Raw genomic sequence first — 23,745 nt, forward strand, 5'->3', positions numbered from 1 at the left:
GATAGGACATTCATTTGTTTCAAAGGCAGCCTGACCTTTACGGTTAGATTTTGTCTCAAAAACAAAACAACAGAATCTGGACCTTTGGAATCAGGCTGAGGATTTGAGTCATAGCTCTATGGGTTACCAGTCATATCAACTTTGCATTTCTGTCTCAACTGAAAAAAGAGGGTATGCTACGTGATAAAATTAAAACAATCAAAATATCTTGTAAACACATTATGTGTACCCAGGAGGGACTCAAAAAACACAACTATTATTAACATTTCCGGTTTATTTACAAGCCTCATCCTGGACCATCTTGATAAGTATTTCCTGTTGAGAATTTTCCAATTAATTCAAGAACATCTATTATACTCTAGCACTAAATGGAACGAAGGTACCTAGTACTCAAATCTAGTAAAGGGTTTTGTGTGGTGAGAAAAACGAATTGATTCAAGGCATGGGCCTTGGGTGTGGGTGTCTCACCTGTGCCTTTAGTGAGTGAGCAATAAGTAAGGAAGCTGGAGTGTAGCAATAGCAATGTAGCTGAACTGAGAGCATGATTTGTACAATTAGCAAGACAGGCAAGCTTGCTGTTAGCAAACTCTGTGATGGCTATTCTTGCTTGTCAACTTGACCATATCTGGTATTAACTAAAACCCAAGAGGGATTTTTTTCTTAAATCATTTGAAGTGATTTCTACTTCAGATTTTTGAGGTGGGAAGATCTACCTTTAACCTGGGCCACACCTTCTGTTGGCAGCCTATATAATGGACATGAAGAAGGAAGCGCTCTCTTCTTGGCTGCTTGTTCTCGCCGGCAAGTCCATTCCTTCAGTGGCAATAGAGCCCACTTCTTCAGGATACCAGTGTATACTGAAGACCAGCTGAACCATCCAGCTTCATGGACTGAACAACTACTGGACTCTTGGACCTTCCACGGGCAGACAGCCATTGTTGGAATAGCTGGACCACAGCCTTACAGCAATCTAATAAATCCCATATACATACACATATATGCATATATATATAAATAAAGCCATTCCAACAAATCTCACATATATTACTATATACATGGGATTTATTAGAATGTATATGTGTGTGTATATATGTATAGTAAAGTTGTTGTCAGATGGCTATTCTTGGTTGCCAACCTGACTACATCTGGAATTAATTGACTAAAACCACAGGCTAAGCATTACCTGTGAAGGGTTTTTTTCTTAATTAAATCGTATGAATTCTCTAAGTTTTGTTTCTCTAGGGAACCCTGACTAATCCAAATGCTAACCCACACAACAACTCCTGTACAAAGAAAGACGTACCTTTCATGTGAAGGACGACTGATGTGGCTGTGCTCTGCTCTGCAGGCAAACTTGGAATTGCCTTTCCGCAACTGCCCCACCTGCAGTACAATGCAACTATTTTCACCACATTCTGCTATTGCACTAACAGCCTACAAATCAATATAATGGAACTTGATGGTTTTGAGCAGTATTTCTTAAATGGTCCGATTGTGACCACGAGCAAACACATTCACCCTTATAGTCTGCCACCTCATAAGTTAGGTACTGTCAAGTTGCTTTTTAAAACTCCAATCCTCCCCCTTTTCCAGTATGTATATAGGTAGAAAAAGAAATGAAGTCAGCATTCCTTATGTCTCTCTAGAATAAGCTGGGACTCAAATAACAGTGAGTGGTTATTTGCAAGGCTATAATTTTTTTAATGACAGATTTTCCTAAAAGAAACCACTATAACATCTTTCCAAGTACTCCAAGGGAAAACAAAAAGCACATAAAGATTAGAAGTCTAGTACTTTAACAGCACACTGCCAAACACAGACCAGGATAAATGCCAAGAGATCTTAAAAAATAACTCTGAAAGATGCAATGTTCAAGTCAATCAAACATGTAGGTTTCACAAACAACAGAAAAACAGGTCCAAGAGAGCAATTCACTCATGCATGATGGTTCCTCAGACTGTACTTCATCAAAGTTCATTCAGGTCTGTAATTCCAACGGGCATCTTAACAGAGGTGCTTTTCTTGTTGCATGGAGATGTGTGCACAGACGAGAGAGGGAAAAATCTTCCAGATGAAGACGGAAGCACAAGCTTGGTTCCCCTTTGATAAAGTACTGAAGGCAGATTTAGTGGACTCGAGCGTTATCAGTTTCCTTAATGAGAAGTCTTATGCATGCGGAAAGAGACAGGTTACATAAGTTTTCATGCTCAGTATTTATAGCCATTTTTATAATGTGAGCTCAGTAACCTGAGAGAATAAAAAGATAGTAGTTAAATTACTGTATACCCTTTTACAACTTGAATAACTGTGTGGGTCAATGATGCTGACATTCAACCCCCCCAAACATACATTAACAAGAAATTATTTACTGCATGGAGAGCCACACACCATATAAAATGTACACGTCACAGGAGTCCTGCATAGCAGGAAAGTCACTACCACTACATAACACATGGCCACGAGTCAAGGCTGCCACGAAGAGTACAGCATTAGAATTCCTTTAAAAGCTCCAGGAGTGTTTACAATGGCACAGAACCCTTATAGGGAGTAAGTGCATGTTTTGTTTGGAAGGGCATTTTTCAGTGGAAAATTTGAATGTCATAGAAGTAATTAATTTTCTAATTGGATTAGATTTAAGGCAATGCTACTCAGACCTGGGGGGGTGGGGATCCACAAAATTTGTATTTTTTTTTTCTCCTGAATCACAAACAGGTCCGAATCAGCATCAAGAAGTATTCCCCTTCCAAGTGTTCAATGTACCTTTAGGTATTTGCAGCATTATAAAATAGAAACCATTTTCATACTATGAATATGAAATAAACAGCTGTTCTGTGCTCTTCCTTGAAAACCATCAAAAAATAACACATGGCAGCTTAGGCATCTAATATTAAAAAGTCACATGACAATGAAGACAACTACACCCACTTTACACAAAGGCACTGCAGAGTACCATGTTCCTCTTACAGCTGCCTCTGGTGTAGTACAGAACATGAATTAACTTCTAACACCAACTACCGACTAACAAGTGACCACTACACATCGTAAGTTTAAAAATTTTTCCATTTTGCTCCTGATTGGCTGCTGAAGAGCAGCGTTTTAAGTTGATATAAAAAACTTGTGATGACAAGGCTTACTATACACACAACATTGAAGCAGCAATTACATTTTCTATTTCGACTTATCTGGTATAGAATATTTACATATTTGGGAAGAGAGACCTCCAACACCATCTTATGCCCCGTGTCCACTTGCTCCAGCGCCCCCAAATCTGAAACAAGTACCCTGAACTATATACACCTATACTTTGGCTAAGCCAGCTGGACGCAATTCCTATGGTCTTGGTGTGAAAGAAAAGAAATAAGGTCTTGGAGGTCATTTGTAGCCTTCTTTCTCAGAGCATCAATGTACTGTAGTGAAGAAATCTGTTCTTTTACATCAATTGGGGAAAAACAGCCCCCACACTTCAGTCCCCAACCTTGAATGGGGTGAGATCAAAATGCCATCAGCTCCTTGCACCACAAAGGGCCACCAGAGAAAAGGGAAAGAAAGAAGTCATGACAAAGGCAGCAGCAATCAACAAAAGTTCTCCAACAAAGGAACCTCTCCTCCTTAGGTTCCCGAGGGAATAAGAGCTCCCCCCTTCCCTCCCCCTCCCCTCCCCCTTCCCTGCCACACACAAATTAATTCACATCACAAGAACTTAGTACTCCAGTTAAGTGTCAGATAAATATAAGAAAGGGTCAATCTGTCACTTTTTATACTTTAACTGAAACATAAAACTAACAGAACACACAACATTACTGTGGAAATAACTTTCTAAAACAGATCCGGCCAATGTAGTGCAGCCAGTAAAACTTAAAGAGAACAGACAATCTGCCTTCTACAGGGTATTTATATTCTTCTATGCCATATAAATAGCATTTATATAGCTTACACATTCGGAGACATGCACTAGGACTTGTAGGTAGTACACATTTCTTCACAATCACATGTGCAAAGTTTATAAACCACTAAGTGAGTATTAGAAAGTTTAGGCTGGACTGTGTCTTGTATCATCTAATGAATTTAACGCAGGTTCAGAATCATCCATCGGAAGAACCAGGCGTGTTCCACGAATGACTAGTTCGTGGTCCCCAAATGTAAGCTCCTGATCCAAGGCATCTTCAGAATTGTTGCCCATAAATCTCCTTGGAGCACTGGCTGTTGCAGAGTCAGTGTTCACAGTAGAATCCCCATATGTCAAACTGATATCACCATCATTGAGAATAAGGTCGGAGTCATCATCTTTCAATTGTTCCTGGTTCTAAATACAAACAATATAAAGTTTAAGAGTAGTTAAACAATGCAAGAATCAAAGCCAGGCAAGGTGGTAAGATAAGCCCGCTCTTCAGAGACTCATTTCCAAAAGGAGACAATCTGACAACCCTCTACCTAAAATGCCTCGGTGGTAGCCCAGCGCACTCTGTATAAAATTCTAAGTCCTACCCTTGACTAAAAGACAATGTTACTTGTTGCTCTCGGCTTCTTCTCCCATAACCAGCTGCGCCCCCACTCCAGCAGCCTCTTGCCATGCAGGGTGGACTGAAGCACTGACAAGCTATCCCACTGTCTTTCTCTTACCTCCCGGCCATCAGGCACGCTGTCCCCTCTGTCCCCTCCGAGTCACCAGTCCCCTCTCCTGACTTTCCCCTGGCAGTCTCCTGTGATTTTTCTGCTCTAGACTAGCTGTCCATCCCATGTGCTCCCACAGTGTCTGGGTCTTGGCCCTTTGTTTGCAAGTAGCACTCGCTTTTGCACATTATCAGCTTGCCCTCATGGATCTTAAAAGTCTGGGACCTGGGAGCAGGGGAAGAGACAAATAAGGCTAGGATACAAGACTAAGCACTTCTTATTCCAGCCACACAACACATTATGGCACATGGGGACACATGGAAACTTGCACTGCATAGCTGTTTTCCGGGTTCATTAGCTTTTGTTCTAATGGAAAAAAAGTTTCCAAAACAGTATACCTAATACAATTCTATAAAATGGGGGAGGTCAATAATATATAGTCCATTTGGCAAAGAAAAGAACATGTATGCAGGTATAGAAACATCTAGAATGTCATTCAACATAAGCACTCCATAATGGAGCTACTGGCAAATTTGTTTCTCTGTGTTTCTGGTTATCAGAAATTTACTATTGCTAGAAATTTCCTTAAATGCTCAGAGATTAAAATAAAAAAGGTCAATTGAAAAAACAAGTCTATAGACACCCATCAGCTGAAATCACTTCCTGTCTAATATTTAACTAGTAACAATAAACCTAACTAGTGTCTGCCATTTGGTTAAAACAGTTTTGTGGCTCCTTTGCAGGTCAGTGGGGGCTCTTTAGCACTTTCTAATCAATGTTTTCTTTGAGTTTGAGGTCTTGAAGAAATGTAAAAGGCACATTCTTTTTGATCTAGTAATATCCCCTTAAATCAATTCTACATACTTAGAATTTATAACATTGAATAAACTTATATGCAAAAGCTTATTGAAAAACACCGTCACCATAAGTGCTGTTTGTAATAGCATAAATAGCACAGGGACACACTCACAGAGAAATGACACCAAGAGGTGATGAAGGCACAGATCAGGGTTAAGCATCTAAACGTCAAGGAATGTCAGAGATTGACAGCAAAGCATCAGATGCCAAGAAAGAGGCCTGCAGGGAAGCAGTCCTGTCTCTATCTTAACCTCAGACTTCTAGCCTCAGAACTGTAAACTACATCACTTTGTCTGTCACAGCAGCCCCAGGAAACTCATACAATCTGTCAAATGTGTTGTATTGGCATATACCACAGGGCACATACTTGTTTCCTTTTTGTTTGTGGGTTTTTAATGGTGGTTGGAGGCAGGTTTTGTTTGTTGACTTATTTGTTATTGTTGAGACGGAGTCTCAATTTAGCCCAAGCTAACGACTAACTTGCTATGTATCTGAGGATGAGCTTGGACTCTTGGTTCTAGAAACTGCCTCCACCTCCCAAGAGATGGGATCATGGATATGTGCCATCACACCTGGGACACCACACACACACGCACACGCACACATACACCACACAGAGTTGTGGACCTTTGGGCTGTAGATAATGTAAGTTATTGAGTCTCTGGAGTCTGAGAGCCAAGCCTCTGCCTGAACCAACACCACTACTATGGAGAGTCATGTGATACAATGGAAAAGACCCATACTTGGGCTGCACAGGAGGGAGTCACAGCAGTATGGAGTGTTCTCCCTACACTACTAGCACTATCTGTCAAATGTACAGTGACTCCAAACAAAGCTACCGGCCCAGGTGCCGCCCTTACACTGCCTACTATTCCTCAACGCCCCATGGAATCTGCTCTGAGAAACACAATCAGCTGCAAGGTCTGTACTGCTGCACGGCAGCTTCCCACTAACGCAGGGTTCTGAGTGTTAACATTAACGCAGCCCAAACTGGTGGGCATTGTAATAGGGAAGACCAGTCAATGTCATTAAGTGTTTACATTTTAGAATCCAGACTAGTTAGCATGACTTTCACTTTCTTCTTGGTTTAAAATTTACCAAATCATCAATCATGTTAGTAGATAAAGGGAAAATATATGGAATCTAGATTCTGTCTAGCTGTGTCTATACCTTCCAGCTACATGGACCAGACAAGGATACACTCCCCTAAAACCCCAAAGTTATAGATACTAAATCACAGAGCATCTTTTGTATTTAACAGATATGAAAACTGTCCAGCAAAGCACAGTGTGGTATGGCATACCATTTCACTACAATTTTCTTTCTGTGGGAGGAAAAGCTCCATATTACATATTTTTTAGTTTAAATAAATGTAATGAAATCTAAAAAAAATTGTTTGAGAATCCTTTCAACTGAACTGTGACGAGCCTAATGAAGACATAGAAACATACACACCCATGGCTGAAGTCAGGCCACATACTGCAAATAAATTAAAATAATGAGAACAGGATGACCTACTAAAATCATCTGCTGTAAGATAAGGAATTAGTCTATTTTCAAAAGGTGTTAGTGCTATTTACACATTTCAGTGTATTTTCTACTTGAAAAAAATATACTTAAATTCCCTCTCATAGATTTTATACCTCAAAGACCAAGAAATCCAACCAAAATAAAATAAAAACCAGAAGTTTAACTCACAGAACGGCCAAACTGAACTTGCTAAAGAATTTGATTAGTGCATAAAAAGCACTTACTCTGGAGCAAGGTAGGGCATGCCTGTAATCCCAGTTTGAGTCCAGCCTGGCCTGTATAGCAAGAACCTGCCTCAAGACAACAGCAGAAAGTAGGTAAGAGAAATGCCACTTACTTCATATGCTTGGGGGCTGGTGAGGCACCTGGCGATGGGTCCACAGCAGGCTGGGAGAGTGGTAGTGAGAGGAGGCCCACTGTGGGTCAGCAGGGGCTTCAGATAGCTGCGCAGGCACGGTTAAGGGATGGGTGCATTCATTTCTTTACGTATTGAAGAGAATGAGGAACTTGTTACAAAGGTGTTGGGGAGCGAACCCAGGGCCTTGCAGGGCTACGCAAGTGCTCTATTTGCTCCTAAACTACACCTCAGCCCCAAACAGTCCCCTTTAAAATGAGCACTGCCACAGCACACCGACCTCTTCAGAGGCCGACAAAGGGCTTTCCACGTGCAAGCTCATCTTACTGCCATACTACAGCAGTGACAGCAAAGCGAGACCTTTTCACTATCTTCATTTCACAGACAGGGACACTGACACAGAAGAGAGCTCACACAATTAAGGAAATGGGGACATATCTGCTAGCTGATACTAGTCTGACTTTTACTCGTGAGCCTGTTGTATGACATCCCATTGCTTTTCTGCTTTTAGGGGCTGAAGAAACAAAAATTCATCCTGAGTTTGGTACTAAAGAAAATTAAAGTGAAAGTAAAGAACGATGGTGTTCAGAGGGAAGAATAAAAACTGCAGCAGCATATACTGATAAACTGGCTTGGATCATTTATTATGGATTCTGATGAATCTGAATGCTCTAGGTTGAACTTCTGTATCATGCTGCTTCGCTTCCTATGAAGCTCAAAGGAGGTGAAAGAGGAAAGAAAACAAAATCCCAAGACTTACAAAACAACAACAAACTATGTGTAATAAACTCCTATAGCATAGATCCTCATTTCATCAGATTTGGTAATTCAAGGTAATTGTTAGAAAAAAGAGGAAAACACAGGGAAAAGAATGGAGAAAGGACATTATCAAGTGAGATCCTGGGGCACGTAGCTTAGAGGTGGAGTACTTGCCTAGCATGCTTTAGGCCCTGGGGGAAATCTTCAGACCACACAAAAGTTATTAGCTATACACAGTGGTGCACACCTGTGATCCCAACGCTTGGAGGAATATGAACTCAAGGACACACACGGCTACACAGCAAGTTCACCTCAAAAACAATTTTAAAGACCAAGGTTTGAAGCTAGCAAGATGGCTCAGAGGGTGAAGGCACTGCGGAGTCTTCAAGCTGAGTCCCAGCCCCAGGCTCCACAGGGTAAGAGAGAACCGACTCCTGCAGTTTGTTCACTATCTCCAGAGAACATTCCTTCTCCTGACAGCCATATACACACGATACATATAAAAATAAATCCTTAAAGGACACCATTCAAACGTGCCTATATTAATAACGTCTGTGTAAAGATTAAAGCTCCCTCTATAAACACACTCTGCCTACACAAAGCCACTAACAACAGAAATGATCTATTATTTGAATGCTGATATAAAAATGACCAAGGCTCTGTTACTTAGTAGTAAGTACTGAACAGGGACTTGTTAAATCAAATTACCAAACAATCTGCCAAAAGAAAATTCCAAAGAGCCCTGTGTCTATTAGAGAAATAAAGAAAAGGCTGGGCATGAGGAAACATGCTTGTATGCCCAGCACTCAGGAGGCAGACACAGGAAGATCATAAATTTGAGGCTAGGCAGGCACAGGAGGATCCTAAGTTTAAGGCTAGCCTGGGATACTAGGGAGGCTTTGACCATAACAACAAAACAAGGACTGAGGCAGAATGCTTCTCTAGTATGCACAATGCCCTTAACCTGAACCCCACCTCACTGAATTATGGTTATGCAGAGCCTTCTGGATAAATTACACAGATGTCAGTGAAGGAACAAAGACACAAAAAGAATAAATGTGATCTATTTCAATAAAAATCAAAACCAGCTATACCTAATTCAAGCTGATGGCACTCGAAATCAGGGTTACTCCCCTGTAGGACATTCTAGGGAAGGTGGCACTGACCCAAGAGAGCACAGGGCACCTTCTACTATGCTATAAACACACAAATATTTACATGGATAGTAGGTACACAGGGATAGATGGCCAAAATTCATTAAACTGTATTCTTAAGATTCACATGTCATTGCATTTAAATTATAACTCTATTGTAACAATTTGGCCAAATAAAGGAACTAAGATCTAGACTGATGGATAATTAATTCTATCAGGGCTCTGGGCATTAAAATGACTAGAGTTTAGTTTTTGGTGTTTACTCCTACAAGATTATACAGGAAACTAAGTTCTTTTTATAAACTGGAATCATTGAAATTATTTTGTGAATGTAGAAAATGTACGTTTTATTCTAGAAAACTAAAAAATGTTAAATAGGAGGAATGAAAAACCCCCAAGAGATATGGGAATGGCATACATCCAAGATGCTGGTAATGGAGCCAAAAGTAATGACATAATCTTTAAGCAATTTAAAAATCCCCGGCCTTCACTCCCTAATGGGAGCCTTAATGCCACAGATATGCTTGGATTTTTGTATGCACATGGTAATTTAATTTCAAGTACTTACAGAAATGGAGGTGAAAATCTAGTAAACAGAATATAGTAAGCAGTGGCTTCTAATCATGAGGGCAAGAATATTTTTCCTAAACATACAAGGTTTTTGATCACAAAGGCATTCTGAAAAGAGAATATTTGGTCTTGAGAAAGGCTGAGGAAGAAAAGACATTCTGCCCTTAACTCAGAGGGGAAAGGCAGCTTCTAGAGAAGTGCAGTATCAAACACATTGCATTTCATCTTGTGCTTTCCCCTAAGGCTTCCTTCCACCCTAGCAAGTACAGTGACAAGCAAGGAATATCTCCCACAGAATTCTCCAAATTATCTCCAGGACACCAAATACTAAAGTTTACTCAATAAATATACCAATATCTAAAAAATTAGCTATGTCATTTAGGCTCTGGATTTCTCTCCGTACAGTCAGTTGTTACTGTAACCAGTGGCTACTGGTTCCCTGGGTTTGCAAAGGAATTCATTGGTGGGAATGTATTTCTACACTTACGGAGAGAGCCAGGTTTTATATTATGCTTCAGGAAGGCAAAACAGCTGTTCCGGGGCTGCAGCTGTAGCTCAGTAGTGAAGTACATGCTTAGCATGTATAAGTTGCTGGGTTTGTCCCTAGCATTTCCCCACTCACAGGTGCACCCACGCACACACTGAATCATTTCACTAAGCTGTGCTTATCCACGCCTGGACCAGCATCTTTTATCATTAAGGATACTTATGATCAAAGTTGTACCACATCCGAAAGAGCCAGGCACTCTCTGCTTTGGTAGTTCTCCTTTCATTTTCAGGAACACCCTGCAGACAGATGATACATAAATCAATACCACAGATGCAGACAGGTTTAGAGCCATTCCTTCGTAGAACCAGAAATAGAGCCTTCACCAAAGATAGGGTCCAACACGGGTAACATTAGCCATTCGGTGGCTTGTATAGGAAACTGCAATGTTTTTCTAAGCATCTCTGACTCAGGCAGCTTACTAATTGATGATTATATTGCCACTTAAAAATCAACATGGAGTCAATTCAAGAAAAGGAGGCCATGAATTTGAAAAGGAGAACAAGGACGGGATATATGGGAGAGGCCGGAGGGAGAATGAAACAGGGAAACAATATGTAATTATAATTTCAAAAAATATAAAAAAATCAATGTGGGGGCCTAAGGAGATGTCTCTGTGACAAAAGTACTTGCCATGTAAGCATGAAGACCCAAGTTCGAATTCTCAAAACCTACATGAGGCCAGGCACAGCAACACTTCTCTGTAACCCCAATGCTAATAGTGAGATAGAATGTGAAGACAGGAAAATTTCTGGAAGCTCATGGACCAGTAAGCCTGGTGTGCATAGCAATCAATGTCAAAGAGATCCTATTTTACTATACCCAAGGCTGGACTCTGACCTCATGTACTGTGGCACGTGCATACATACCCATATGTGAACACACACACAAACATACATACAGCTTAAAGAAAAGTCGGTGCAGACTAATTCCCCTCCTCAATCTGAAAGACTTGCACTGCCGACGCAGTGGTACCTGCAGAAGAAAACATCTCACCCTATATTTGGAGAGCTGTGCCATGGACTTCAAAAATAACTGGCCTTTTCAAGTTGCTACTATGCTCAGAACACAGTGGCAAAATGAAAACAAGGAAATGCTATGGCAGAACTCACTGACTAGGAGGGAGACTAACCCAGCAAAAAGACAGCTTCTAAAACAGCTTACAAAAATATGAAATGCCCTCATTTTAATATGGGATGATCATAGTCAGTTAGGCTATCCAGCTCCAGTCCTGGCTCACTGACATTAATTATTGGGGCAAACCTCCTTCCTTCTCTGGGCCTGAGTTTCTTCACATATAAAACACAAGCAATACAGATTCACTAAGGCCCTTTCCAGAACTAATGTTCCATGGTTCTGTGACTTTTTTTAAGGGCATAGAGTTTAAAGTCTAGGTTTTGTTTCTTTCTTGCCCTTTCAATCTCCAGACAGTTTATTTTGCCCCTCAACTTGAATCCACACATACATAAATACTATAAAAATATCTGAGAATATTGCATGTGCTCACAAGCGGGCAAAAATTTCTGAACTTGCTTTTATATCATTAAGTTTCTCATGACTTCACTTCTTATTTTCTTCTTTAACTTTTGCTGCTGGGGAGGGAATCCAGGACCTTGTGCAAACTAATTACACGTTCGATCAGTGAGTTATACTTCTAATCCATGGAACTGCCTCATTTTCAAAGTTTTGCCTTCACTTCTTTTTAAATTTATTGTTATTACTATTACTACTTTTACTACTACTGTATTATTATTTATTTATTTATTCATTTCTTTGTTCATTTCTTTATTTATTTGGTGTATTAGAGACTGTTGTCTTTCAGCATCTGTTCCAGGGACTGAACTGAGGACTTCCAGACTTGCTCAGCAAGCACTTTCACTCACTGAGTCATCTCGTTGGCCCTGCCTTCATGTCTTGTAAAGCAAATCATCTACAGTTACCATATAACTACTGTGTACCCCTAAGCTTCATACTCACTAGAATGTTCCTCAAGCCTCATAATGGACATAACTAATTACTGGTAAACAATGCAACTGAGATGCCCATGGGGTTTCCATTTCTCAATTATATCTCTTTTCATCTGGGTGGGGGGACGCACACGCACAGTATGCATGCGGAGGTCTGAGAACAGCTTTGTGGAGTCACTTCTTTCATTCCACCTTTACAAGCTCTCCAGGAATCAGTCAGGCTGTCAGGCTTTTCAGCAAGCACCTTTACCCACTGGGCCATCTTGCTAACGTCTGCCCATGGGGTTCTGAAAACAATGGAAAACTATTCTTTCTGTTTGCCACAACTGCTAGTCACCTATCTGGCTCTTTCCCTTCTTTCTCCTTCATGGTGAAGGGTAACAGGGCTGTGCAAATGTAATAATGTTTTATCACTACTGAGTCGCAAGCAGCCCTTGGAACTATCTCAAAAGCCTGGCAGGATGAAAAAGTATATAATCTGGTTTGTCCAGGGAATTCTACTTTAAGATTCTGACCATAAAATTAGCAAGAACTTACTATATCACATGCACGCACGCACACAGTCATCACTCAAAATTAGCACTTGGGAAATGAATCAAGTAAATGCTTTCTTTTAAAGCATACCCTGCAGAAAAACATACCACGGCTTCTTTCAGAAAATAATAGGAATTAAGTTTCAAAAGATATTTTCCATCTTCAAAAACCTCATGTAATGTGTACTAGATAATCACTTACTCAGTGGTGCTCAGAAACCATTACAAAAGAGGGTGGAAAATATCAGAAAGGGTGGTCAGTCTCATGAGGGCAGACAGTTCTGCTGTGTTCGGTCTACAAGTCTGCAGATCATAGGGGCGGCTGAGAAACTGACACACTGAAGGAAGGAAGTGAGGCGTTGTATTGGAAAAGTTGAGGCTTATGCTAAGAGAGTGTAACCCCCAAAACATGCAGCTGGACATTCAGAAGATTCTAGACAGTTCTCAAGGGCAGCTGCTGGTCATCCAATTTGAAAGCTACACAGGAAGAGCAGCTGGAGTGGGGCTGACATCAGAGACAAGCCTTCATGCGCAACCAGAGTGGAAAAAGGCTACCCGTGCCAGAGCAGTCACTGGAACACCCAGGCACACTGAAGAGCCTATTCTCCTCCATGGCAAAGCCCCAGGATGGCCACAGATAGGAAAGCTGGTACCCTTGATAGCCACTTGCTGTCTAAACTATGGTTCTGTTTCATGGAGTAGTGAGAAGTCAGACATGTCAGTTAAGAGCAAACAAAACAGGATCTAAAAAGCGGCATGAAGTCTAAGAGAGACAGTTTTCTTTCCAAACGACTGAACACTGGACAGAAATGCCAGGGACAACACAAGCACATATTTACCAAATGTTCTTGGTCTGAATCAACACCAACCCTAAAGGAAAAACACAAAGAGCAAATGAGATTTTGGAAGCCAACAGAAGATCTACTCACATATGTACACTGTCAGGCAAATATTTTTCTCAACACAGAAGCTCCAAAATGGTTAATGTTCCCTCTTCTCTACAGGTTGTGGGGGACATTTCTGACGGCCTTCCACTTTCTTTAGAAACAGCCCTGGGTCTAAGGCAAGCAGGGCAAATGTTCTATTCCTAAAATCCCACTTACCAGTTTCAGTAAAATAGCATTTCTTCTCTGAATGTCAGTCCACTCTAAGTAGTGAGGGAGAGAAACTGCCCCAATTACTCAGTAAGAATGACTAGAAAGATTCCAACCACAGCTGGAGCACGGCTCTCGTGGAAATATTGTTAAGAGGACAGAAGGGGGTCCAGTCGCAGGGGACTGCAGGGTAATTGATGGACATCAACCTTGGTTCCTCATAATTCCTATGTAGCTACATCAAATTCCTTCTTTGGGCATCCCAGGGAACAACTTCATTGGCCTGTTCTGAGTCTCCTCTCTAGTCTCGGAACTTGCCAACTCTGTTCTTTCTCCTGCCCTGCCTGTCAGCCCTCCTCTCCTTGCCATCCCCGCTGTTTCAGCCCTCATTCTGACTCATGGATTCTGTTGAGTAAGCTTTTCCAGCTGCCAGGCTCTCCCCGAGAGTTAACTCTGGATAGCATGGAACTCTCTAGGTCACTGCTTTCACAGAAGCTTCTGAAAACAACTTACAACCCTGGGTGTTACGTCTAAAGTACTTTGTAGGACATCTGAAACTTTCTCCCCACTAGTGGCCACCCTTTACTCCAACCTACTTTTCCACACCCCCCCCCGCATTGCCAGTCATTTTCTTCCACATGCCCTATCATACCCTAACCCTCCTCTCCCAGACCCTTGTCAGCTCCTAGAGTCAATACTTTTGTTCGCCCATGCCCCTCCTTCCCTCAGTACCCACAGTTTTCTAATCATTTGTCAAGTGCCAAAGTAGCTGCTCTATGAGCTGTTTACACAGAACCACCTCCCCTTTGTGCTTCTGTAGCATGGAGTTCTTATTCTAAACACACTTCACAGCACAGTAGAGTTATTTACCTGTCCGTCTCCCCAAAAAGACTGTGAGCTCCTTGAGGGTAAAGGCCATGTCTCAATTCATCTCTGTATCCCCAGAGTCTAGCATAGTACCTGACATACAATAGGTGCTCAAATGTTTATTAATTCGGTTACCAACTACAGACAGCACAGACAACACAGCAGTACAAGAAGCTGTAGCAACATCTGCAAAGACAACACTCAGAGGAGGAAAATGATACAAAACTCTATCTGGAATGCAAGGGAGTCATGGTCAAGTATTTGAAAACAGATGACCATGACCAGATTGAAAATTCAAACAAAGACTCATTTTTACTTTGTTAAAAATGGCCAGACACTGTTTAACAGCTTCCCAGGCACAGTGGATTCTCACCACATTTATGCATCTCAAGTGACATCTAGTGGTCTAGAGGATAGAACATTTAAACATTCAAATGGCACATTATCCACAACCAATGTAATAAACATTTATAGAGCACTTATTATTTGCCAGGCACTGCGTTAGGCACAGGGCATAGACATGAATCAAACATGGTCCTGTCCTCAAGGAGCTCACAGACTAGTGGGGAAACAGATTCAACTACAGCAGACTCAGAGTTTGCTGTTGAGACAGGATGAGTTCAGGACTAATCCAGGGTAATTTCTAGCTATGTGAGCTCAATCAGGCTAAGTGGCCCTAAGGACTGCAATTATGTCACCCAGAAAATGGAGCTAGTATCACCACCAAGTGTTGCTGCAAGGATTAAATGAGAAAATGTACTGAGAAACTTTTAAAGTGCTTGATGCATCACTAGTGCTAAGTAGTGGGTAGCTCTTCTAGCAATACTGTATCACAAGGATGAATGGGATAATCGCTGTGATAGATGGACCCAATGCTACACAGCAACTCCAAGAAAAAAGAATGGGGGAAGGGGAGGGTGGTTCTGTCAGTTCCTAAGAATGAAAGAGAATCCCAGGCCAAGCAAAGGCTCAGAGACAAAGAAATGCAGAGCATGTGTGCTTGCTAAATGACAGGGTGCCAACTGTGACTGTCAGAAATTAGGTGGAAGGGTACAAGCTGATTCATTCACTGAGGAGCCACTGCTCCTGAAAGAGAGGACATAATCTTTTTACACTGGAAATTAGATCATGTCCCTCCCTTGCTTTAATATCCTCAAGATGTCCACTGTATTTTCAAATCCAAAGTCCTCACTATATACTACAAGACCCTACAGGCCAAACTACAGCCCTCATGTATATCCAGTGGCAAATAAGGTCCTGTTGGAACACAGCCATACTATGTGATTCCTATCACCTGTGGCTGCTTGTGACACCAGATCTGCGTGGCTGAGGCACATCACATGACCTAGGGAGTCTAAAAGCTTTGCTTCTGGCCCTTCACGGGTAGTTTTCAGAATCCTGACCCTTTAGGGTCTTGTCCACCTTTTTTTTCTACTTACCATTTGATCACTCTCTTCATGTAAGCTTTTCTCTGTGTCAAACAGGCCACATCTGTTCCTGCCTTGCGGCCTTTGCTGCTGGACTGCTCTGTCTGGACTGCTCTTCCTGGTCGTCTTGAACTGGCCAGACTGAGCTCAAATATAACCTTCCCAAGAAGCCTTCCCTGGCTTCTTCGTATCATATATACCACATTCCCAGTCACAATCACAACATCTTAATTTCCATCACATTTAGTATCATCTAAAACTGTCACGGTCATTTATTTATTTACTGCATTTTTCTTTTATCACTTTTCTAACAAAATGGAAACATAGGACTTTTCTATCATTTTATTGTCACTGTCCTTTTGAATAAGGTTACTTCATTTTAGCACTACTGATATTTGGGGTCAGATAATTCTTTAATTGCAAATCTAGACAGTAGCCAAGTCTGTGCCCTGTAGGATGCTAAACAGAGTGCTGACCTACTAGATAGCAATGGCAGTCCCTTCTCCTAGTTGTGACTGTTAGCAATGTCTCCAAATATTGTTAGTTATCCTCCAAGGAGAAAAAATAATCTGCTAAGAACTAGTGAGTTGGAAGTTGAAACAAGGAGTGTCCACCAAACTGTGAGTGCTCAGTAAATACTTAGTGAGTGACTGCATAGAAGTCACTTGATATGTTGTGCAGAGCTGTGCAGATTCTAGTTCGCCAAATCCTCAAAACTCCAGGGAATGGGAGTCACACTACAGATGTAGAAACTGAGGCTCTGAACAGTCAAAGGCCTTGCCCAAAATTAAGAAGGAAGGACCAAGAATGCAAAGGTTAAGTTGGTGGGTACACAAATCTTCAACAGTCCCAACTCAGCAACTTCAAAATTATACCACTAAATAGGTGGAAGAGAAGAGGTGCTTAAAACATAGCCTTCACCTTTACTCCCTAATATTGCTGGGAAGGAAAAAACTTTCTAGGCTTTAAATGCTAATAAAAAGATAAACTAATAATAATTACAGAATAGTAAATGCTATAAAAGTACTAACATTTTCTATTTATGCTAATTATTAAGAATTTACTAATAGTTAAAATAGAGAAAATGAAAGATGTGATATAACTATTAAGTAAATGTGATAAATAACATTTTAAGTCAATACATGTTTAAAAATTAAAGCAACAATGTGAATTAAAATATAAAAATTAAGACTGTATGTTTCATAACTACTTGACATGCTAGGGGCTGGAGAGATGGCTCAGTGGTTAAGAGCATTGCCTGCTTTTCCAAAGGTCCTGAGTTCAACTCCCAGCAACCACATGGTGGCTCACAACCATCTGTAATAAGGTCTGGTGCCCTCTTCTGGCCTGCAGGCATACACACAGACAGAACATTGTATGCATAATAAATAAATAAATATTTTTTAAAAAACTACTTGACATGCTAGTCTGATTCACTGCATTCAATAAAGTACCCAGTAAGGACTATAAAAATATATAGCCTCACTTGAGAGTGGAGGCACATGGGAGGGGTTTAAGGAAGGTACCTGAGAGGGATTAGAGGGAGGGAAGTGATATACTTCTATTTCAATTAATTAAAACATTTAAAAATTAACATATGATCTCTGTTCACAAGCAGGCCCAAACACTGTAATAAAACAAGAAACTAAGGAGTAGTCTAAAACTACAGGGCAGTGGATATGATTAAGCCTCCAACTGTGCTGTAGGCAAGATGGGGCCAGGCAAGGAGCTTTCAAATCTAGTGATGGAGGTGGGATTTCTTTTCTCTCTGGAGGAGGATGGTAAGGATGGGGCTTTTGTTTGCTGCGAGTAGAGGGCAGTGAGGGGAACAAACTGACACTCCACTGATGAGTTCTAGTTCTAAGCTAGCTCACATTGGTTTGACTCTCCCAGCAAGAGTCTTCAGTTCCAAGCTTTTGAGAAAAGAAAGCAATTTACTCCTTTCAAAATTTACCACTCATTTCTTGATGAATCATGTCTGAAGGAGCAAGGAACAGAGGTTCCTCTGCCTACCACTTAATTATTTATAGAATATTGGACAATTAACAACCCTTTAAAGCCTGTATTTTTTAGAAAACAGTTACTATGGTTACTAAACACACTTAACAGAATGCCTGGCACATAGTAGGTGCTTAATAAATGTCAAGTCCTCTTACAAGTGGTAAGTAGGATTATAAGAACATTACTGGATGTATAAAAGCATATGCTGTACTATATTATCTACTATACACAGAAATAACACAAAAATTAGAAGGGATTTGAATAGTAAAGAGAGATTAAGACATTAACAACATTTACTGTGTAATTAAGGGTTAGCTTGTCTTTGCATAAAAGGCATAATAGAAAGTAAAAAGAAGCAAATGACAGATTCTCTTATTAGGTGAAACATTGTTTTTTTCAAATGAGGCCCATATATCCTGGAAGCTTGGTAGCTCTTAACATCTCTGACATTTCAGCGAAACACAGACTTCAGACACAAGCTGCTGTATCCATGGAAACAAATGCAGAACTCGAGATACAAAAGAGCTTTCAAACTGAATACATTAAGCAGTACACACTGAAGACCATGACTACAGCACTTTGGCCTTGGCAGGTTTGTGAGGTTAGAAATGGTGCTGATTGGAAAGATAAAAGGAATGATAATGTCTAGTACTGATTAGAGTTTGGTGAACTGGACTCAATGCCGATGGATTGAATTTGGTAATCTGACCAAAAGCCTTAAATATATGTGTATCTTATGGCTTAATCAATCCCCCTTCTGAAAATGCATCCTAAAGAAATAATTAAACAAGAGCACGGTGGCACACTGGCTTCAGAGCATTCATTTGTTAGTAGTAACAGCAAAACCCTCAGATGGAAATAGCTAAAGCCTAAAAACAATATAAAATTATAACAGGAATTTGGTTAAATCAACCAGGATATATTCTATTATTCAAATAATATGATATTTATAAGGGCAAATGCCCATGCTGTAACACATTTTCTTTTGTCATCACATTTCAAAACCAGTTTGAAGAGCACTTCAGTGTTGCCCATTTGCAGAAATGCAGAGCAAAGGTCTGGACTGCTAACCTTCAGAGTAGTAATAATGCTTTTCATGTGTATTTTAATAACTAAAGCTTGCCTGAAGATCAGAAAGTAAAACAGCTGCACTGGTCAGCCTTATAGACCAGGCATTGGTGGCACACACCTTTAACCCCAGTAACCACAGTGGTTTGCCATAGAAACCGGGAGGTTGTGGTGCATGCATTTAATTCCAGCCATAGAGAGGATTACAAGATGGGAGGAGACAGCTCTCAGACAGTCTCATTCCGAGATTCCTGGATACAGCATCTCCATTTCAGACTGAGGTACAGATAAGAGTCAGTGGCTGGCTGTTTCGCTTTTCTGACCTTCAGGTCGAACCCCTTTCTGCCCTGGGTTCTCTATTAAGCATGTTACATTTCTATATAATGCTATGTACTTTTTAAGAAGGAAAAGAAAAGATCTGACAAAGCTTAAAATCTTCTAATGACTAAAAATAAAAGTAAACTGAATTAACATGGAATATGAAAATGAGGTCCTCAGTTCCGACTTACCTTATATGCAAGCATGACAACATGGCAGTAGTGCCACCACCAAATACCCACACAGTAAAAAACACAATCAGAAGTGTGGTGCTGAACATCATTTGGCGTGCATAAGTGGCAGTATCGCGAATGGCCAAGGCAAAGGCCATTGCACCACGAAGGCCTATAGGAAACAACGGAAGAATTTCTTCAATAACTCCTCACCAATGTAGACTATGTAGACTCAAGAGACATAAAACAAAACCTAAAAACTTGAGAGCATATAGACAAATATGAAATATTTAACATATGTAAAGAATGACCGCCAGAGTTAGTATATAATACTGACTTTCATCGATCTTCTGTTTGTTTGACTTTTCAGACAGGGTCTTGTTACTGTAGCTCAGGCTGGTCTCAAATTCACAGTTCTCCTGCATCAATTGCACAAATGCTGGGACTGCATGCATATGCTACCATATCCAGCTTCATCTCTTAACAATTCTTTAAAATTTAGTAACTTATGTATAGTAAATTCAATTTATAATGTTTTGACAATGGGACCACTGCCACAATCAAAGCAGAGCTAAATTTTTACTCTTCCTGTCCAAATTACTTTGTGCTACCCACTAGCCCAGCTTCCTCATCGCCCCGGCCTGCTCGGCATCACTATTATTTTGTCTTTTAAAAATACCACAACAGGCTAGAGAGATGGCTCAGCAGTTAAGAGCATTGGCTGCTCTTCCAGAGGTCCTGAGTTCAATTCCCAGCACCCACGTGGTGACTCACAACCATCTGGCATACATGCAGCTAGAACAGTCATATACATAAAATGAAATAAATAAAATCTTAAAAAATATATCACATTAATAGAATCATACATGTAAATTTTGAGACTGACTTCCTTCATTCAACATAACACTTCAAAGACTCATCCATGCTACTATGTGAATAAACGTTTGTTCTTTTTATTATTTATTAATTTTCCACAGAAGGGCTTTATCAGGTCCTTGCTTCTCTGCCCCATTTGTCCACTGAGAGACAGACAAATGCAGGTCTGGTGGTGGGTCAGCTACACAGAAGGCTGAAGCAGGAGAGTCACAAATAAATTCAAGGCTTGCTTGAACTATACAGTAACTTCACAGTCAGTCTGAACAACTTAGACCCCATCTTCAAAAGCAAAACTTTTCTAGGGGGAGAAGCTGGGGAAATATGGATATAGGTAATATAGCATCTTAATGGTAGAGTGTTTGCTTGGCATGCCTAAGGCACTAGGTTCAATCTTAGAACTGAGCAAAAGAAAAAAAGCAAGCTATTTGTAGATTTTTGGCAGTTATTGGCTAGAACTGATATAAACATCCACTTGCAGGTTTTTCTGCAAAAATTATGCATCTTTAACTTATTTACTTTGTATGATGTATTTTGAAACCAAAGATTTGGAAGCGGAATGTGAAAAGTTCCCACAAAAGAGACAGGGAAACGGTAAGAAGTTTTCTATTTGAGGATTCAGCGTCAATGTTTCCAACACAATACCTCCATCTTCAGCTATCGAAGTTAGCATATGTAGCACGAATGGTAGTTTGGGGGTAGAAAAGAGAAGAAATTGCAACTTACCAGCAAACATCATCATGTGCTGAAAATTTGATCCAATCTTACTTCTTCTGCCCAAATTAAGTAAGAGAGACAAGGGATAAATATTGGCAGCTCTTCCCAAGAAAATAGCAATCTAAAATCATTAAGAGGTTAAGGATCATTTGGTTTACTCCTGGTAATATAAGCTACACATTTGAGATGGCGAGCAAGAACTCTGTCTAACACAGTGCTGTCTGTCACAATGGTCTATATCCACAGAGCAGCTGGAATACAGTCACTATGACTAGGGAACTGCCATTGTAATGGAAATAAGCACATGTGGCTAGTTGTTACCAGACTTGATAGCGTATGTCCATCATGTAGGAGATTCACAAAGTGAAGAAAAAGATGTATAAAAAAGGGCCTTCTTTATGATCAACAGCACAGACACATCATTTCCACTGCAGTGTTGAGAGGAAGAAGAGTCATGCCAGCAAAACTGCCCCGTCCTTTCTAAAAATACAAAAAGGGCAGCTCAGTCACTTCATGCCATTGAAACTCCTGCAAAGCCCTGTTGGGTCTCACGAAATGTACACAGCAACCCGCAAAAAGATCAGATTTCATGTCAAGTCAGATGGGTCTTAAGTAAGAAACAGTTTGGGTGTCTTTTTCTCCATTCACTGTCTCAGAAACCGTGCTTTAGAATTACAAATTGTACTGCAGGGTAAACAATGCCATCCCCACTACATTTCCTAAAAGGACTAGAAAGGGAAATGGAACAGTAAAAGCAAAGCAGCATGGTTGAAACAGTGCTGATGCAAACACCTTTCAAAGAGAGTGCCATGGCTAAGGCCAACGGCAAAAGGGTTCATGTAACAATTATCTACTGATTACCTTGGCATAAGAGGTAGAAGCAGGAGGGCAGGAGTTGAAAGTTGGCCTTGGATAAACAATGGGTTTGAGGCTAACCTGAGATACATGAGACCTCACCTAAAAATCAATGAACAAAAAAGAGAAAATGGAATGTTTGTTGATGGAATTGTTTTCCAGGGAAGTACTAACAATGCTAGCAATGTCATATAGCCAAGAGTACGCACACCACAGCGGTCCCATATAATTATAATGGAGGTGAAAGATTCTTTTTGTCTAATGATAGATTAACATTATTCACATGTCTATGCTGATGCTGGCACAAACAAACCTACTATGCTGCCCCATATACAAGAACAGCAATGCAATTATGTGTAGTACACAATAGCTGGTAAGAAGTGATTGTTATTGGTTTTACATATCTACTATATTATATATATTTATATATCTACTATATACTTTCTGTCATTATTTTAGTGTATTCTTTCTACTTACCAAACAAAAAGTTTGCACCAGTTGGGGAGATGGTTCAGTAAGTAAGGGTATTTGCTGCTAAGCCTGAGAACCTTAGGTCAATTCCTGGGACCCACATAGTGAAGGAGAGAACTGAGTCTTAAAAGTTGTTCTCAGACAACCACACATATCCCATGGCATGAGTAAAAAAAATTTACTGTAAGCGGGTGGTGGTAGCCCCAGCACTTGGGAGGCAGAGACAGGCGGATCTTTGTGAGTTTGAGGCCAGCCTTGTCTAAAAAGAGCTAGTTCCAGGACAGCTAGGGCTGTTACACAGAGAAACCCTGTCTCAAAAAAAAAAAGGAAAAAAGCTTCCTGTGAAATAGCATGCTGTTAAATCAGCAACAGCCCCATATATCTCATATTTATCAACTCTCCTAACTCAATCAAAAAGCTCCTTTGAATAACTTACTTATATCATGTAGGTTTACATAAATATATTGTATGATGCTCACAGTGACCAAACTGCCTGATGACGCATTTCTCCAAACATATCTCCACCTTTAAGCAGCACATGAGCATCTACATATATTGCAACTGAACAACTAAATAACTGAATGGAAGATGTCAAGTCCTTTAAGGTCAGCATGGACATGTACTAACTACAAGGGAAACAGTGCTCTGTTAATGCTAATAGGTTACAGTTGGAGACATCAGTACAAACACATGACAGGAGATGCCAATGGTTACAAACAAATATTTATGGATGGATGTATTATGTACATGACTTACTATATACATGGACAGCACCTTCCTCTGTCCATGGACAGGGTCTAGAACAGTGTTCTCCACTTCCTTAACGCTACAACCCTTTAACACAATTTCTTATGTTGTGGTGACTTCCAAATATAGAATTATTTTTGCTGCTACTTCATAACTGCAGTTTTGGTACTGTTATGAATTGTAACACAAAAATGTGTGTTTTCTGATAGTTTTGAGTAACCCCTGTGAAAGCGTTGTTAGGTCTGCAAAG

The 23,745-nt window shown here is 40.4% G+C and overlaps 1 protein-coding gene across 2 annotated transcripts in view; it reads right to left on the reverse strand.

Annotated features, from left to right (window-relative positions):
• Positions 1-1,677: 1,677 nt before the first annotated feature.
• Slc9a6 (solute carrier family 9 member A6) overlaps positions 1,678-23,745 on the reverse strand; it is a 59,186-nt gene continuing 37,118 nt past the window's right edge. The window contains exons 11-17 of one of the 2 annotated variants that reach the window (XM_057759335.1): positions 21,432-21,543; positions 19,851-20,004; positions 14,849-14,938; positions 13,724-13,754; positions 10,544-10,623; positions 7,337-7,442; positions 1,678-4,303 (exon numbers count right to left, since the gene is read on the reverse strand). In XM_057759335.1, the coding sequence (XP_057615318.1) occupies positions 4,031-4,303; positions 7,337-7,442; positions 10,544-10,623; positions 13,724-13,754; positions 14,849-14,938; positions 19,851-20,004; positions 21,432-21,543 (846 nt within the window). In that variant the 3' untranslated portion in view covers positions 1,678-4,030. The remainder of the gene's footprint in view (positions 4,304-7,336; positions 7,443-10,543; positions 10,624-13,723; positions 13,755-14,848; positions 14,939-19,850; positions 20,005-21,431; positions 21,544-23,745) is intronic. The other variant, XM_057759334.1, reaches the window with a different exon arrangement.

The sequence above is a fragment of the Chionomys nivalis genome, chromosome X, assembly GCF_950005125.1.
Source record: "Chionomys nivalis chromosome X, mChiNiv1.1, whole genome shotgun sequence".
In the NCBI taxonomy this organism is placed as follows: Eukaryota; Metazoa; Chordata; class Mammalia; order Rodentia; family Cricetidae; genus Chionomys; species Chionomys nivalis.